General features: G+C 40.5%; 1 protein-coding gene across 1 annotated transcript; it reads left to right on the top strand.

Moving 5' to 3' along the window:
• Positions 1 to 10,074: 10,074 nt before the first annotated feature.
• pax1a (paired box 1a) lies at positions 10,075 to 14,842 on the top strand (the record flags this gene model as incomplete). Its single annotated transcript, XM_083908044.1, has 5 exons — positions 10,075 to 10,147; positions 11,907 to 12,527; positions 13,202 to 13,335; positions 13,739 to 13,958; positions 14,715 to 14,842. The coding sequence occupies 5 exons, from the start codon at positions 10,075 to 10,077 to the stop codon at positions 14,840 to 14,842; spliced, it is 1,176 nt and encodes a 391-aa protein (XP_083764170.1).
• Positions 14,843 to 19,798: the final 4,956 nt, after the last annotated feature.

Genomic DNA, 19,798 nt, shown 5'->3' on the forward strand with positions numbered 1-19,798 from the left:
CGGCTCCAAGTGGACTTAAAACATACCAGCGGCTCGTTGTTTACCTTGTCTGACACCAAGACTTTTCCCTTAACCATCTTTGTTACTCGTTACTAGCTGTTAGCCGCTCAGCTACTAGCCACTCAGCTGTTAGCCACAGATTTCAGCTCCAAGTGGACTTAAAACACATCAGCGGCACGTTGTTTACCGTGTCCGACACCAAGGCTTTTCCCTTAACCATCTTCGTTACTAGCCGTTAGCCGCTCAGGTGTTAGCCCCGCAGTTATTAGCCGCAGATTTTGGCTCCAAGTGGACTTAAAACACACCAGCAGTTTGTTATTTACCGTGTCCGACACTGAGGCTTTTGCTCTTGCTTAAGCATCACTTTCAAGTACTTTATACAAAACTGAACATCACCAGTGCAGTTGGGAATTTGGGGGGAAAAAATGGACAACTGGACACCAGTGAGATATTTGGAATGGTTTCGTAAAACAACAAATAAGACTTTTATTGAGAACTGTGTCGAATCCTTCGAGCAGAGTTTCACACGTTGATGAATGTGTGCAGTGCAGCGGAGTTGTTTTGGAAGTGATTTTGGTTTTTCCCCTCGCCTTTCATGTACGCAGACGGACGGCCAACTCCTTCCTCATGCATAATCATCACAGGTGCCTCGTGTTTACACTGTGACTGATTCTGTATTTATTGCATGTCTGAAAAACGCAGCTCAGCGGCGACCAAACGGCGTCGAATTGAGAGCAATAATTGATCACTTTGACCCGATCAGTATTTGTGGTCGGTTATTTCAATTGCACAGTCCATCGTTACACTCCGACTAAAGACAGGATGCACATGCTCATCATATAATGCACCCATCATCATCATTACATATGACAAAGTCCAGTCTATCATCTTGGCTCCATCTCACTACTCTTGAGTCAGTAAGCTGTGCACTATGTCATGGGGAAATCCTTGCCATGTCTTATAGAGTAGGGGAGGGGGGGGGGGCTCTCAGCCAGTATCGCTGCTCACTGCCAAGGAAAGACTCAACTCTCTGATCCTGGGAAGTGTGCCACGCTCTTTCTTTTTGATGTTGTAATTGTTTCTCGGTCTTGGACAGGAGGCCTGGGACATGCTTCTTTTCTGGAAGGAGGAAACACTTGAGCGTGCGAGTTCCATCTCTGTAGATGTTTTGGAGATGCAGCAGCAGGTTGTGGTCTGCAGCATATGGGCTCACTTTAAAACCTCTACAAAAGCCTGTCCTTTTGAGATAATTGTACCTTGAATTAGACCCGGGAGTCTTTGATTTATCAACACAGTTGCTGACAACAAGTTTCCACCTCTTCAGATTTCCTAAAATGACACTAAACAGTATGGAATCATCCCATTACACTTAATTCATCGCCCTTGGTGTATCGTCTTTGGTGAAATTAGTTAAAGGCGCCATATGTAAGAATGTGGCCAAAAACGGTTACTACATTCAAATTCAAAATACCGAGGTCTTTTAGGTTTCGTTTTTCTGACGTAACTGGCAACCCGCGGTTGCTCGGCAGCTGAGACTCTACTGACTGCAACGATTGGTAGACGGCGGTAGGTGGCGCCACATGCCAAAACATGATTTCAAAACATAAACATGATTTGCAGTCTGCAAAATATTTTTTTGAATGCAAATATTTTGTCTGTACTGTTGTTGTTGATGAGTTCAGTTTGTTATATGAACATTATTCCTGAGTCTGTGACATATTAGGAGGATTTTATGGACAGTTGCTTTACATTTATTACATAATGCACCTTTAATGAAGGGATCGCTAGTTGCAAATTATAGCGGACATCCTTCTTACATCAAAGCAAACGAAGCTCTCCTTGACCTCACATGCGCCGTCAGTGCAGCGTCACGGACACCTTTGACCACATTTAGTAATTAGCTGCAATATGGGTGTACACAATCCACATATGGTTACATCAACATTGGCACCGATCATTCGTGGGTTTGTCGTTTTCTTTCTTCTTCAACACATGTGGGCTCCCACCACACACACACACACACACACACACACACACACACGCCATCATAACCGCGGCGAATGTCAACAATATCGTGCATGAATCGTGATCTGGTTTGTAACTGCGTGATACTGACCTCCGGATGATGTTACATCAAGAATAACTTTAGAGGACATTGTGTAAATATGTGACACAATAACCTCACAGATACTCAACACCGACAGTTGGAATTGGGAATAAACTAAAGCAGGTGCTTTTTGGAAAAATAATATGCTTCCTGTTACAAGTAATTAGCCGATATAATTCATTTCCGTTGTTTATTTCACAGTTGGTTGGACAAAACCGTTGCTTTGAAGAAAAGTTGACTATTTCCATACACATTTTCCAATCAAATAGACAGCCTTGTGACCTTGTGCCACAAAAAGAAAGCTACCACACATAATGGAGGCATAGTATTCACTGAAAAACGCAATCATTTCATCAATTATAAAGATGATTCTTGCAGCCCATATAATTTTTTTATTTACAACAATAAAAGTAGAATAAAAACACAATTTTTAAAAGGAAGTTAAGATCATAGATGAGTCGGCTGCAGCCGCAGAACAGGCCTCATTGACAAGTATAGGGCATAATGATTCTGGGCTGTGTTCAAGGAAACCAGATACAGTGGACAATTACAGTGAGGAAAGACAGAAAACAAATATTGAAGCAGTTTATTTTGGTGCTTTTTTTCTCCCCCCTATTCAAATTGCAGTATCTCTGTTTTATCACACGCTTTTAGTGTGACCCCACTCCACCTTCCCTATTCTCTCACTTCCTCTGCTCTCATTGATCTGCCGCGTGGTTACGGCCAGTTCTTCTTCTGCTGCTTGGTTTCGGTTCAACTTCCAAACAACGTGCAGATATTAGACCGCAAAACCAACAACAGTGATTTTTTTTTTTTTTTACGTTCCTGCACTTCCACGCACACTTATCACTCGTTATTGTAAACCCGCTGACCGAGTGTGTGAGGTGAGGCAGTGTGGGGGGAACTATGAGGGGCTGTTTCCTTGGCCAGCAAGTCCAGGCTTGGTTGCAGGCCTGTCTGTCCCTATTCAGCACAAACATGTCAGACATTTCATCACCAGTATGTGCTAACCAAAATCTCCCATTCCCTCTGCTGCAGGTTGAAGAGATCTTCGGCCCGACGGGTCTAAGCCCGACTTGTCCTCCGTTTGATTAACTTAATGTTACATAATTAAAAGGTGTGTGTTGTTCTTACTAAAAATGGAAAGCTGATGAGAGACATGAGGAGTTCTTTTTTTTCCTGAACACATGCATATTCTGCAGCCTTGAATGTGCAATGTGTTCAGATGGTGACCCAAAAAATAATCCTGTGGCTTGAGTTGTTTGACATGGGTTTGAGGCAAACCCCACCTGCTCACTTAAGCAGAATCTGGACTACACTACAATTCACTCACGAGAGACGCCCGGGTGATTAATCCAAAAGGGTGCCACGGCAAAACAGGTCCCAATTGTACGGACACTGGAGTGGAGTCATGCGAGCTTTCAACAGATCACCACCGCAGGCAGGAATACATATGCATTTCAGGAAGTCGGCACGGCTCTCTCTCTCTCTTGCGAGTGATGCGAAAGCGTGGGCCCACTGGAATATACCGAGAACACCCAAAACAAACCCACTTCCCGGCCCAGCTGGCACCCACGCAAAGGGTAGAAATAAGGGAATGTATTTATGAGCATCTGGCTGTGGTTCAGTGAGGTCAGTGCCCTGATAGAGTACAAGGATAGATTCCTGCACCTCGATACATGAAGAAGAAAACACATGTTTCCTGAAGAAGAAGAAGAAATGTTTTATGTTTTGCCTCACTTCTGAATCCATGCATGTATGTCTTGGCTTTGTTAAATATATTCCAATTTGCAGCGCAAAAGCACCATCAAATCTCCGTCTCCACTGTTTTGACGTTCCGATTCCGATTCTGTCCCCGTGTTGTGACATGGATTTTCAATCCGTCTTTGGGATTTCTTTGTCATGGATGGTGAGATAATGCTGGTAACATTGACTGATATTGCGCCGGGTGTTTGGAAAGGAGACACACGGTTCTCATAAGCCCATTAATCTTAAAAGGAGCAAACTGTCAGAAAACATACAGTACCCCTATCCCAGACATGAAAAAGGCTTGGCCGAGGCCTTGATTTCTGGTTTGACGGAAAACAATATCACACTGCCTCTGATAGAAGGCCTTGAAAAGTGCCTTAGCAGAATTTTCCTTTCAGGATCTGGCATTCTTGAGCTCAGACGTGAAGAATTACCACACAACTGCAATTCACGACGCACGATAAGCAGGAATCACTATTAATATGTTCAAATTGTGTCTGAGAGATGCATCTAAACGAAGAAACTCAATAAGATTTCCTCCCTGAAATGAAAGCCACTAAAACTACGAGTCAAAAGTTAAACGTAAACATTGCAGCAGGCAATGTGTGATGTGAAAAACTCAAGGTCAATATCAGTTTCCACATGTGACTCAGTGTTTTCCGACTCTCTGGGCTAACGTCCAAGTGGGGCAGCTGCAGCCGTGGATGGAGTCTGAAGTGCTCCAAACCTAATTAAGGTTCCCTCCTTTTAATTTACAACATACCTAAACCCCAACTGCCAAACAACAACCAAAACAACAACAAAAAAAAAGGTGCTTTTAATAAAGCTCGGGGAAGGCTAGACTGTGATGCAGTCACAAACAAGCCATGTGTTGATACAGCCCGTCCTGCAGGTGTCGCTGTCCATGTTCTGCCCTCGAATTAATCAGTATAATCCAAGTATTGGACACAAAAACACATATCTGGCTGCACGTGATTGTGTTTCTATTTATTCTGTGTAAATGTCACAGAGGGAGCTCTTCACCGTCCAATAAGACGTGAGCGTTTGAGTTTTGAGCAAACAAAAGACATGGAAATATGGGAATCATTCAGAGACTTGGAACAACATGTGGCCAAATATTAAATAATCTATTACAGCCAAATCAGTGCTATTATAGACAGCTGAATTTGCTCTAAAGACATCTGTAAACCAGGCATAATGATACAGCGATACAGTAAATATGTCCTGTGGATATATACTCTATATGAAGTAATATATCTTCTTATTGTAGAATGTGCCTCACATGACATGACGACTCCTTGATCACGACGGCGAATTAAAACCCGAGTACGATAAAGAGATCGGTCACACTTTTTACGGAATCTTTATTGAGCCGATAGCAGATGCTTAGCATGTGTCGACTTTAAAGTTATCTTTTCCAGATATCGTGCATCGTGGTAAGTGCGGCCTCTCTCGTACGAAGCTACGATTGTGCATGAAATTCAGGAGAGTTTGACCTTACTTAATACTCTCATCTTCCCCCGTCTTTAGCTGACACCACGGGGCTGACACCACCTGACAGATTTAAAGGTGCCATATGTAAGAATGTGGCCAAAAACGGTTACTACATTCAAATTCACATTACCGAGGTCTTTTAGGTTTCATTTTTTGACGTAACTGGCAACCCGGCAGCTGAGACTCTACTGACTGCAATGATTGGTAGACGGCGGTAGGTGGCGCCACATGCCAACACATGATTTCAAAACATAAACATGATTTGCGGTCTATATGTTATATGAACATTATTCCTGAGTCTCTGTGACATATTAGGAGGATTTTGTTTCCTTAGATTTATTACATAATGCACCGTTAAAGGTATTTAAAACTAACTTTTATCAGGTATGGCATCCCATTAAGTTTAAATCACCCGCTTTCTTTTTTAAAAGAACACATAATAAATCCTCTGAAATCTTCCAAACTACAATATTTGCTGCTATTCCCTTAAACAAGTCCAACTAATTCAACAAAAACTCCCAATGCTCATTCAGATAACAATGCGTAACAGAAGACGACGGCAGATCTAACCCCACACACAGGGCCGTGTCTAGCTGTTTGGGGGCCCTATGCGAGATACTATTTGGGGGGCCCCTATTTTTTTCCTTAGAGATTCCTTACTTTTCCTGATTACCCCACAAACACTTACATCTGACGCCACAGAGTCATTTAGCATCAGATGTAAAATGGAGACTTAGATGTGATTTGTTTGTTTTTCTTTCCCATTTAACCCAAAAGTTCAACGCACAACAACATTTTTGATATGTCAGTGACTAACAAACAAGACATGTGCATACATTTTTTGCTAAAAACACATTCCCCTCAACAGCCCCTCACTTCTGTCCTCCTTCAAGACCAGAGACATTTTATATATTACATTTATAACCTAGGCCACTCCCACTTGACACATGTGCTGGCAATCCCAACAATTAGCCTCCACCTGTTGGGAGGGAGCAATCAACCAAGGTTAGTTTGACAGTTTCACATATAGAAACAGAATATACCAATATAAAAAAAATGGATTTGTAATAGGTGTAGACACACATTAAAGCAGATAAAATGTCCATTATAAAAAAAAAAACATGCAGCTGCATAAGTCCGCATATAGCAAGAAACAGCTCTGACCCCACATCACACATGAGTCTGTGAATGTTAACACTTGTGTCTGTTAACATTTTGTGATAGCCATTTTTGGAAACACAGCTGCAGATAGAGAAAAGGAGGGAGACTGGGGTCTGTTGCATTCCCCCCCCTTCAACATGTTAAATCAGAAACAGATTTGTCCCATAATGCACTACAAATTTGTCATGGATGCCCAAGGACAGCCAAGGGTGTAAGGTGAAATCAAAGTGATGGCACTCATTTTAACAGGTAAATACAACGAATAAACTAATATACAAATGCCTCGTTTTAATGACTTTCCTCCCTCTCCTCAGGTGTCTCGCTTACAGTAACAATTAAAGGTGCACTCGGTAACACGAAGACACATGAAAAGTGTGCAGCGAAGGTCACAAGCAATTACCCAGCCTGGTAAAAAAAAAAAAAAAGAAAAGAAAAAAATAGTTGGCATGTCTCACACACGGCACCGCTGGCTGCACGCCCTCATTAGGCGTGTTCTGCAGCTCGGAGAGAGCGGCTCCAGTGCACGGCTATAAAAGAACTGAGCTCCTCCTCGTCGTCGTCGTCGTCGTTGCAGATTCTTCACCGGCCAGGAGCAAACAAAGAGACTACACATCAGCACCTCTGCATCAGATAGGAGCAGACAAACCTTTTCTGTGGAGGAGGAGGAAGAGGAGGAGGTGTGAGGGTTTCTTTACAGACTAGGTTTGGTTGGATCTTGACAGGATAAACAGTGACTCCTCATCCTTCCTATCAATAAACAAGGGTTAAGAATAAGAGGAACATGAGGTTTAATGTAAAGGTATGTTATTTATGTTTAAGCCTATTATGAATTGATTGACCATGGTAATATAAGGAGCATTTTTTTTTAATAATAATCTTTAAAGGTGCATTATGTAACAAATTTAAAGCAACTGGCTATAAAATCCTCCTAATATGTCACAGAGACTCAGGAATAATGTTCATATAACAAACTGAACTCACCAACAACAACAGTACAGACAAATATATTTGCATAAAAAAAAATATTTTGCAGACTGCAAATCATGTTTATGTTTTGAAATCATGTTTTGGCATGTGGCGCCACCTACCGCCGTCTACCAATCGTTGCAGTCAGTAGAGTCTCGGTTGCCAGTTACGTCAGAAAACGAAACCTAAAAGACCTCGGTATTTTTAATTTGAATGTAGTAACCGTTTTTGGTCAAATTCTTACATATGGCACCTTTAATTATGAAGGTTTTTATTTATTTTTTAAGTGTGTCAACCATTTTATTTTTTCCCATATTGTTCTAGTCCCAATGTGCTAAATCCACTCAAATATTCACCTTGCCTATAGTGAACATTGATATCAAACTCACTGAAAAGGTTCAACTAAAATTAGAACCCTCTAATTTATACACAAGGGAAATGCAAATGTGTTTGGACATGATGAGAAGACATATTTTTATAAATTCTGCAAATTATCAATCATGACTGTGAGTCTTGAATATATAATAATACTTATAATAATAATAATAATAATTTGTGATTTAATATAAACAGTACAAACACACACACATACAAATGAATAAATTAATAATTTCAGCTTTTAATATTTGCAAATAATATAATTAATTGCACGTTTGTGAGACTTGCAGCACACACACACACACACAGACACACACACACACACACAGTGGAAAATAGGACGTTAAATGGACTTTTGAGGACAAACCACACTTTGGAGAAGCGACTCCTTTGATGACACACAAAACCAACATCAATATTTACCGACGAGGGTCGTTGCACCGTGCGAGTGTCAGGTGTCGATGCATGAGTTCACCTGTGTGTGTGTGTGCGTGTGTGTGTGTGTGTGTGTGTGTGTGTGTGTGTGTGTGTGTGTGTGTGTGTGTGTGTGTGTGTGTGTGTGTGTGTGTGTGTGTGTGTGTGTGTGTGTGTGTGTGTGTGTGTGTACGTGCGTGTGTGTGTGTGTGTGATGCTTAGGCAAATTTGTGGAGGAGAAGCGAAGATCTTTGTCTCTCTGAGGGACAGTCAGTGATCTCACGTGGATCGAAACGGCAGTTGAAAAGAAAAAAAAATCGTGTTTGCAACGAAAACAGAACCCGAACGAAAAAAATCGACTCTTCAGAAACGAATGGCCGGTTTTTTTGTTGTTTTTTTTTATTACGATTATAAAATAAACCGTGTTTTATATTTCAAGATATGACACGAAATAATAACAATAAAATGTCTATAATGCATAATTTACAATGTGAATGAATCTCATGAAAGCGCCTTAAAGAAGGGGGTAATTTATTCATATACAAATATAGACGCACCAGTATAATTTTAATTTATTACCGAGAAATTAGTAGATTAAATTAACTAATTCTCTTTAGATTAACGATGCCATACACAGTAATCTGAGTTCAGTGAATAACAATACACTGTTTTTTTTGGTTCTATTCAATTTCCAGGTGTATTCACTTTAGGGAATAAAAAAATATAGAAATAAAATAGACTAATGTGAATAAATCGTCCTCTTTTATATTTGTCTGGTTTTTTTGCTGCAGTATTTATGTGGGCATATATTGTGTGAATAAACCTCGCATCCTGGAAAATGAGGGGGGAAACCGTTCAAGGTTGTTTTTGTTTTGTCACACATGACAAAGTCAGACGGTTTTTTTTTAGACTCTCCCACTATCTCTCTGTCTCTCAAAGTGTCATCGAAGCTCAGGGAACAAGAAAAGAAATAAGCGTGAATTATGAAAATAAACACATATTTTCAAAACCCTGTGCAAATCCAACAAAATAAGACAAATAATAAAGCAAAAATGATATTTCAGAGTCCACCTTATAAAACCAAAACAACGTGTTTTAGCCTGAAATTAGAATGAAAAACGAATTTAATCTCGCCAACAGCCTCAAAATCACTTTAATCTATCAGGTCATGGAATACACATAATATATTTATTATTATTATTATTATTATAAAAGTAAATATGTCATAGAATATTAAAATAGCATGATTAAAATTAACACAATTAACTGCACAGCTGTTTTCTTAAAATAAATATAGATCACATTTTAAATAAAGATAATTCGATAAGGGAAATTAACCCGGATATCAAAATAAATATATAATATCATTGAAGTTTATATATGATAATAAATGTACATGCAAGGGAGAGAATAAAAGTGTTTGTCCTTTGTTTCCCATTGAACGATATATGGCGACCACGTCTCATATACGTGCTGGTAAAAGCCATGTAATTCCAATGTTGTCCAGATGAGGGGAGTCGAGGGAGGGAGGGAGGGAAGATGGTGACGAGAAAGTGAGTGAGCGACAGTGACACGATAATGAGAGTGTGGGAAGTTTTTTTACAGGCAATATTCGAGTTTTCCCCTCCACACCATCACCCATGCAGCAAGCACACAACTACTGCATGACAATAACAACAATAAAAAACATGTATCCTTTTGATATCTATATATATATATATAGATGCAGGAAGAAGAAAAAAATGTCACTATTGTTTCACTTTATACCTGAAAGATCCTTTGATCCAAATCTGGTGCCTTCATCCATGCCTTGCGCCCTTGCTCCCACATCTGAGTGGTTGGAGAGTGAGGAGGAGACAAGGAGAGGAGTGTGGGCTGGTGAGAGTGCGGGAGGACACTGCACCTTGTTACCATTGGGTCGACTGTTAACTTTTTTTTTTTTTTTTTTTACAAGTAACGTTTTGCGAGCGCGTAAACGATGGGTTCCTGCACTCGGTAAAAAAAAACATGCTGTGATAATGCACTCGTGTCAGGAATCCAGTCGATATCCCATAATAGTGCAGCATCCACAAAGGTATCGATTACACGAGACTATATATATTATATATATATGAAAAGAGAGCGTGTGCAAGATGTCCAACATGCACGAAAATGGAACTAAACAGAACTATTTCAAACCCAAAACGAACAGAATATGGATTCCATTGTTGTTGTTTTGGCATGCAATTTAATTTAAAGTGCATTCACCACATTGTGCACAACTGTGAACGCACCACAACTTCCCCCCTATATACATTTCATGCGAATCCAGTAAAAGTGAAAGATCAAAAGCATGCTTTTCCCGCACCAAAGTTCCTTTTTACGCTTCATTAGTGACGTTAAAAATCACATAGAATGTGCTAAAAACACACAAACAGACTTGTGTTAGAGGTAAACACATGAATGTCCCTGTCTGACACCCTCTTGTCATGTACACATTCTAACCAGAGAAGGCTGGTCCTCCTCTCTCTCTCTTCCACTTCCCCTATGCAAAATATTTAAAGAGGTTTGCGCGGCTCCAACCGGATGAGGTTCACATTGGCTGACATTCGCCTCCACGAGCGCAGCAGCCAATGACACCGAAGCAGGGGGGCTCGGCGTATAACAGCGAAGATTTGACGTGGAGTCGACGCGTCAAAATTAATCCCAGCGAACTCCGCGAGACTCCCCGGGACAGGCTTCAATTGGGCTTTTATCGGATGAAGATCACTTTAGTTGCCGCTGTGCCTCTCTGCCACTTGCTTCCAAAGAAAGAAGGAGAGGAGGCAAGCTGCAGTCGGAGGAGATTCTGAAGAGAAAAAAAAAAAGAAGAGGTCTCCTCTTTCCAGGACTTCAAGTTCTCCCCCTTTTTTCTTTTTCTTTTTTTTTTTTTGCTTTTCTGCCTTCGCCCGGACGCGTTCGGCCATTTGAAGAGGCACCATAGATTTCCCGGCATCTCCCAACATATATAGGCAAATGGGTAAGCTGCCTGCGTTACCGTCTGCATGCTTCAATGTCTGGCGGGATAATGGAATCGTATCCAGATACAATGAGCCTCCGAAAACCCTTTTTTTTCCCCCTCTCTTCCTTTCCCCTCCAAGTTATTATGCGCAAATGAAGATCTTCTTCTGTCAACTTTATTTCATGGTGGATTCTATTTTTTTTTCCTCCCCCCCACACACACACACAAGCTCTGTTTCAGCTTTAAACTTTAAATGGAAACATCCCAGGCAATTATTATCATTATTACTATGAGAATAGGGGGTTCTGCATGTCCAATCCTCAAGCAAGCTCGCCATTTTCGATGTTGTTTTATTTGCTTTTTGCACACGCAGGGAGATTGTGGAGGCTGGAGTTTGACACTTTCTCCAAAGTTGTTGGTTAACAGCAGTGTGCGCGTGTGTGTGTGTGTGTGGAGGCTGACAACTCCATAGCCTTAATTTATGGTGTAAATTACAGGCGTCGGCCTGTGTCATTCTGGTGCATGTTGAGGTCGCATGTGTCTGTTATTACCGTGATGCGTCTATTTCCTTGGATGGAAATACAGTATATAGAGTGGTTAACTGACTCCCAGCTCGAGTAAAGTGTGTGTATCTTGTCTGTTTTTTTCTCCCTGCAGAGCAAACCTATGGAGAGGTGAACCAGTTAGGCGGCGTGTTCGTCAACGGGCGACCTCTGCCCAACGCCATACGGTTAAGAATAGTGGAGCTGGCTCAGCTCGGGATCAGGCCCTGCGACATCAGCCGGCAGCTGCGAGTCTCGCACGGCTGCGTGAGCAAGATCTTAGCGAGGTACAACGAGACGGGCTCCATCTTACCCGGTGCCATCGGTGGGAGCAAACCGCGCGTCACGACGCCCAACGTGGTGAAACACATCAGGGAATACAAACAAAACGACCCCGGGATCTTTGCGTGGGAGATCCGGGACAGGCTTTTGGCCGATGGAGTTTGTGACAAGTACAATGTGCCGTCGGTCAGCTCCATCAGCAGGATTTTACGCAACAAGATTGGGAATCTGTCTCAGCCGAACCAGTACGAGAGCGGGAAGCAAGCCTCGGCGCAGGCCGGACTCTCCTACAACCACATATATCCTTATTCCTACCCCAACACCATGTCGCCCAAGATGAGCAGCGCTCCTGGAGTACCGGTGACCGCGGGACATGTGAGCATATCCAGAGCCTGGCCTTCTGCGCACACCGTCAGCAACATCCTCGGTATACGAGCATTCATGGATCCCTCAGGTGAGAGGAAACACAGACACTATATGTGACTTTCTGACCTTAGATCCAGCTGTTTATAAATATATGGTTGTTTATTTCCTCTATAACCTCTAATGGCAGAATAAGGCCACCTTCAGTGGGCCTTTTCACGGCATGATGCATTTGCAAACACCCCTGATCACCTGCTACATCCCCTATAATCCATCCATCATTACATGGCGTCTCTTTCTTTACCTTAGGCCTACTTTATCCAGCGAGTTTGTCACATGTGTGCAGTGTTTTATTATTAAGCCTTGGACCAGGACAGGGTCCGGGAACATGTTGGAGAAAGTGTTTATACCTTTCATTAATTAATTATATATTTGTTTCTTATATACAAACAGTTGCATGTGTTTTACGCAAACACGTCACAATGAAATAATTTAATTTAATGACGCGTTGACATATTTTTTTTATGCATTTGTTGAACACTGCCATAACACACGAGAACTGCAAACATTTACGCACGTCATTATTTAAAATAACGACTTTAAATAATACAGTTACTTGTGTAAATCTATTTTTAAACTGTTATATTTGAAAGTTCAAGAGCTCGTGCGTAATTGCTTCATTTTCTACAGTTATTAATGAATCATTTTTGCCCTCACATATTATATTTTGTATATTTAACACGAAGTTAATGTGTTTTAAATCAGCCATTGCTGGAGCAGAAGGATATCCACCAAAAATGGAGGAGTGGGGTAGCGTCAACAGAGCAGCTTTCCCAGCGGCTCACACAATCAACGGGATCGACAAATCAGCCATCGACGCCGACATAAAATACGCACAGGTAATAATCACATCCTGCGACTATAACACGAGAACGTTGGACACATTACGCACAGTCCCGTGACGCTTCTTTTAAGGCAGAGACTGCACATTGTGTGTCTATATATATAGACACGCCATTTTATTTTCTTTACTGGGAAGAGTCCTCATGTGTTTGGTGCCAAAATGGGCAGCAGAGGCCTTAGGTAAATAATTGTTTTTTTCTGAAAAAGACGTGTGAAAAGTTTCTACATCAGAGAAAGAGGCACACAAGGCCATATGTTTATGTCAGGGAATTTTTTTTTGGGGGGGGGAATAATGCTTCTATGATACATTTTATTATTGTTTACTGGATATAAACAAAGATCCACTGCTATAAATTAAAAAAATGCGTGCTTATGTTGTCCCGTGCGTTTTATCTACAGCCTTCATCCACGTTGTCCAGTTACGTCTCGGCGTGCGCCTACTCTCCCACCAACCAGTACGGCGTGTACAGCGGGTCAGCGGGCGGCTACGTGGCCCCGGGACACCATCACCACTGGCAGCCACAGAGCCCCGTCCTGTCCCACCCAGGTGGCGGCATGGGTATGCACGCGGGGGAGATCCACTCAGCTATGGCCTTCAAGCACGAGCAGGCCCGAGAAGGTACATAAGATCCTGAATATCCATTATTATCATTATTAGTATTATTAGTATTATTATTATAAATATATATATATAATATTATTTTTATCTATAATAATAATACCATTATTAATATTAATATTAATAAGTAGAAGCATATGTGGGTACATTCCAAACTAATTATAATCATATGTCACTAATTGGGGGAGAACATTTCACTGTATTTTAATTTAATGAATTCAAAACAACAATTTGTGTGTCATGTGCGTCACGTGCACTTACACACACATATGGCACAAATGGAATCCACTCATATAACATGTGGCATACCATAGCAACCATACTAGTGAGTGTTATCTGTTCGAAGTATTAAACGTTGGGCAGTGCAAAATTGCACTTTACATTATAGTAGAGGAGTAACAGTAACAAAATGGCAATAATTCTGTAATTGGAAGGTTATTTATGACATGATAATAATAATTACTATACGATCATTGACTTGTTATTACCCAACTGTCATTGGTGATTACTATAAAAAGATCACCATAATATAACCCCCCCCCCCCATATTGCCATACTATTACCATATTGTTACTGAACTGTAATCTAAGGTGTTGCCACTCATTCCTGAACTCTATGTTATATAGTTTCAGGCAGCTGCAACACTAAAGGTGAAATGATTGCCGTTAGAAGTGGTAAATAATGATTTTGTTTTGATGAGGCGTTTGCATGCACAGGTCCACTCTAATTACGATTGTTTTTGTTCTCTTTGTGCAGGAGACAGAAAGCCACCCAGTCCACTGAAGCAGCAGCAGCAGCAGCAGCAGCAGCAGCAGCAGCAGCAACAGCAACATGAAGACTTGAACAGTGTGCATGGACTCAGTCTCCCTACCTCATCATCATAACCGGGACTTACACCAACCTTAATTACCAGACTCATTTAAATGAACTCATTTTCATCAGCTCCAACAGTAAGTCTGAACTCTAATGGCCTTTCCTCCTCCTCCCCATGGGTGTTAGCACAGCTCACAGTCAAACACAGGCCTATTCACATGCATTATGAATACAGTATACTGTAGCTTTATAGACCTTCATGGACATATGAATGTAAGCTTGCATGGATGTACCCCCCCCCCCCCCTCCCCTTCATTGGTTGATAGTTGTTTTTTTTCCCCTTTCTCTCTCTCCAATGACACACTTTCATGTTTGGACTTAAAAGAAAAAAGTCTATCAATGATATTTTATTATATAAAAGGGCTATTCTGTATTGTTTTTTTCAGCCATATCTAAAAAAAAAAAAAAAAAGACTTATCATTTGTGGCCCATGATCTCGATCTCACAGTGACTTTTTTTCCCCCTCAAGAACTAAATTGTCTAAATGTTAAATATTTGCCAAAGCTTTAATTATATATTTTTTTAATTTCATTGTAAATATTCAATAATAATAATAATAATAATAAATGCTTTCTCAAATTTTGCCGCACTATGGTCTTTCAGCGTATGCGTCATTTCAGCACTCTGAGTGGTACGAATGGAACTGTTCTTTCATTTTTTCTGCTTTTTTTTTTGGTGGTTTTGAGTGTGTTGTTTTTATTTAAATATAAAAAAAAGAAATACGGTGGATGTAATTTCTCTGCAAAACCACGAGTGGTTTTACGGTTTTGATGGGATTTCTGCACTTTAGTGTGCTCCTCGTCTCCAAAACCATTTCTACCTGTGCATTTCTCCACTGGAATAGCATTTATAATGATTAAAATCGAACATATATTCGAATTGAGGTTTATTCTATGGCTTAGACAGTGACCTTTGGTCGTGGAAACGTTTCTCAGCTGCATTTAAATCCAAAATATCACAATTAAAGGGACATTTTGGATCATTACGCAACTGTTTACTGAGAGAGAGGTGAGGGTTTTTTTTTATTACTCAGGTGTAACCTCATCCACAAGCCGGTTGCCTCCTGCACCGATGCTATCTCTGTGTGTGTGTGTGTGTGTGTGTGTGTGTGTGTGTATGTGTGTGTGTGTGTGTGTGTGTGTGTGTGTGTGTGTGTGTGTGTGTGTGTGTGTGTGTGTGTGTGTGTGTGTGTGTGTGTGTGTGTGTGTGTGTGTGTGTGTGTGTGTGTGTGAGTGGTAACTGATATACCTGCCATGATGGCAAATCTGAGGCCTGATCAGCGCGTTAATGAACAGTGCGTGCAGAGGAGCAGCTGACAGGCCAAATCCACCCACATGCACTTTATTCATGGATAATAATAATAATAATAATAATAATGTTTTAAACCCTCCCTCTCTCTCTCTCTCTCATGTAAAAATCACACTTTACACTCATACAGGCCTGTGCTCTCGCGCTCTACAGCGTGGCGCAAACGAGAAACCTGCGCACACCTGGAGTGTCCGTGCGTAACTGAATATTTGATCATATTTAATAATCGCACACCTCATTTTTTTAAAAATATATATATATATGTAGTATATTTCTTTTATTTTTGTCCAATTAAATTAAAACAATATATTGATGTCTTGCATGAAATATCGCATATTAAGACATTTACAGTAACTTCTGCACAGTTTTATTCTACCGTATGATAATTATTGTTTTTATTGACAAAACTGGCAAACCAATTAATTCACTGATTTAATATTTAATATCCAACAGTGATAAAACAACACCCTTCCTTTTGATGTCATAGTGTTATGATACACTATTTATTTATTTATTTATTTGAAGATATTTCTGTTGCTTAATTGGGGCTTTTATAAATTTGATTTGACTTTTCTAAATTCAGCACAGAGGTTGTTGATGCAGGGGGGAGGAAAGGTGTGAAATGCAGTAGTTTGGTTGGTGTCAGGGCCTATTTAGTTTGGTTGAGTCCGGACTGAGCATGTCTGCGGTTTCTCAACAGTGGCTTCAGTGTGAATGCAACAAGACAAATAATATCTTATGTATCACTAAGCCTGAGTCATTCTACAGGCTGTTTATCAATGTGCTAAAAGTGCTCCATATGAATTAAAAACCACACAGTTTTGATAGTTTCCATTACAACTGACAGTTGACAGTTTAGTTGAGGCTCATCCAGTGAGATTATTGAGCAACCAAACCATTCATTGCTCTCCAAAAACTTAAATATTACAGTGGGATTAAAAGGTATAACCTGTGTTTAATCAGCTGCATGTAATTCTTTAATCCAAATAAATAAATGTTAGATCAATTCATTTCAAAGTCCCTGCAGAAACATCATCAATTTCTTTTATCTTTTTTTGGCAATGGCAACTTTTTTCAAAATGAAACACCACAATCATTATTTTTAGTGTTATTTGCATCCTAATAAAATCCAGACATACTCATTTCATTATTTGAAGTTGACTGTTCGTCTGCTAGCTATTCTGATATCCACTTGCATGGCATTGATCAGTTGTGTGTTCATAGAGCTCTGTTTTCCGAAACAGACAGAACTGAGATGTCACCCCGTTAACACAGAGTTGGAATTTGGATGCCCTCTCAACTGTATGATTCATTTCCCCCCGTTAGCAGCAAAATCCCCAGAGGTTCACTATATCCAAACATTAAGATGGCCTATACGCGTACACACGCTCCCTTGACTGGACTCGTTCGTGTTTTCCCGGATACCACTTGGGGTTCAGAAAACACTCCTTCATGGTGGCGGGGTTACTTCCTGCGGGACCTATGGTCATCAATCAGGGGGCAGCAAGTGATACCCCCCACTGTGTCCTGTGCAGAGCCTCTGTGTTGGTCGGGGCAGCAGGTGGGCTGCTTCTAAATAGATATTTTCTGTTTTTACAGGGCACACAATATTTCTTTAGTGTGTGTGTGTGTGTTTGGAGATAATTGGAGCCACTTTTCAATCCCAGAACAGCCTTTAGAATTAAGTGTATGCATTGTTCAAATATGAGTAATATAACTTTTTATTCTGGTTTGGATAAGACAGTTCAAGATATCATTTCCCATTTGCTTCGATCAGTGGTTCCCAAAAGGTTTTTATATCAAATACCACTTAAAAAATTATATATTGAGCTCTCAAAGTAAACACCATTTTTGCCAACGTTAAAACACAGTGGTGCTAGCAAGAGCTAAGGTAACTCTTATTATTATTATTATTATTATTCAATTATTTTGTTGTCATTTGTTTCATTTTCCCACTCATACCCATGGTGTTTAAACAGTAGAACAGTATTTCTGATTTTCCTCCATGTACCACCAGGTTAAGCTTGTGTACCACTGGTGGTACACGTGCCACAGTTTGAGAACCATTAAAAAATACATCAGTATAGTTTTTTATAAAAATATATATTTTTTTACACTTCAAAAATCCCAAGTGTGCAGATGCCTAGACTTAGGTTTTTAAAATACCACAGATTTAAACAGGTACTTGAAGAGATGTATAGAAGACTTGGTCTTCTTGAACCTAATGGACATGATATCAAGCACCAGTCTTAATCCAAGTGAAAGTGCGACAGTGACAAGTCGCCTTAAAAGCCCGAACAGACACGGTTATCCGTCTGCCATAAATACGGGAGCGACGCAGCTTGTGTCTCTGTCACGTCGCTGGGTGTGATTTGACATTGTCTCTATCCTCTTTTGTGTTGGGGGGGTGGGCGGTGGAGTCTTTGACACAGTCACACACAAAAAAAATATCAACATGAGAGCATCTCAGGACAGATGACATGGCAGAGCCCAGACAGGTCTTGGAACACAAAAAAAAGTAAAATAAACATCACTAGAAACCTTTTAGAGAGTGAGAGAAAGTGTTAAGTTGGCAAAGTATCACATTTTTTTGGGGGGGGGGGTGATGGCGGTGTCTAAGATTTCAAATGAATTGACTTGCTATGGAGACACAGCAAACATGTGCCTGTCAGCGAAGTCATAACTTCAAAATTCTGCTCGTACAGATGCCACTCGGGCCTGTGTTGTGTTTGGTGAGCAGAGGGAAGTTATGCAGGTTTAAAGACACACACATACAGATCAATTAAGACACAATATGAAGAGGAATTTGTAAAAAAAGTGATGCCTTCATGATTTGACCCTCCCCAAAAACTAAAACACTAAAAGCAGTGGTTCAGTAACGATGTCATCCTTGTAATGTAATCACCATTGCCTGTGTGTGTGTGTGTGTGTGTGTGTGTTTTTCCCCCCTTCCTTTGACTGTCCACAGGATTTCCAAGCAGGCAGAGTTACAGCTCTGTAGTCTGGAGGATGATAAATGCCTCCCTCCCATGTTCTTACTTGCTCTGCCAGCTCACCACATCAACCAGATGCTCTAAAAGCACAAAAAAAGGGACAGAGACATGATGATGACATTTGGCTTTCTAAATGAAAACGTATCATTTCACTTTTTTTTTTTTTTTTTTGCTCTTGGGAGATTCCGCCGCCGTTTAAAAAAAAAAAAAAAAAAAATTTGGTCCTTGGAGGACACAGCAATACGGCAATAAAGAGAAGAACCACAGGATCACATTGAATCGCCCGAGCCAAGCTTTGATTATTACATACAGATGACTAAAAGAGCATGAAATTATGTTTGCAAACATAATTAAAATGGACTTCTCCAAAGCACTGGCATGAAAGCGTTTGTTTATAAAAAAAAAAAGAATGCTTGTAATTTGTTTGTCTTAATCAGTAATCGTTATAAATATCAACGTCTAACCGAGTTTGAATTTCTCCACTGCAGACTTTCACGATGGAAATTTGTCAGCAGTTTTGTAGTCGCAGTCTATTTTAGTGAAGATCTGGGCAAAGACAGAAACAGCCCTTGGTACAAGAGGATCCTCTCTAATTTGTGGGGACTATAGAATTAATGTTCTGCCTGACTGCCCATCTGTGACTTATTTAAAGTGTGCTGAAATATA

Source organism: Microchirus variegatus (assembly GCF_963457635.1).
Source record: "Microchirus variegatus genome assembly, chromosome: 21".
In the NCBI taxonomy this organism is placed as follows: Eukaryota; Metazoa; Chordata; class Actinopteri; order Pleuronectiformes; family Soleidae; genus Microchirus; species Microchirus variegatus.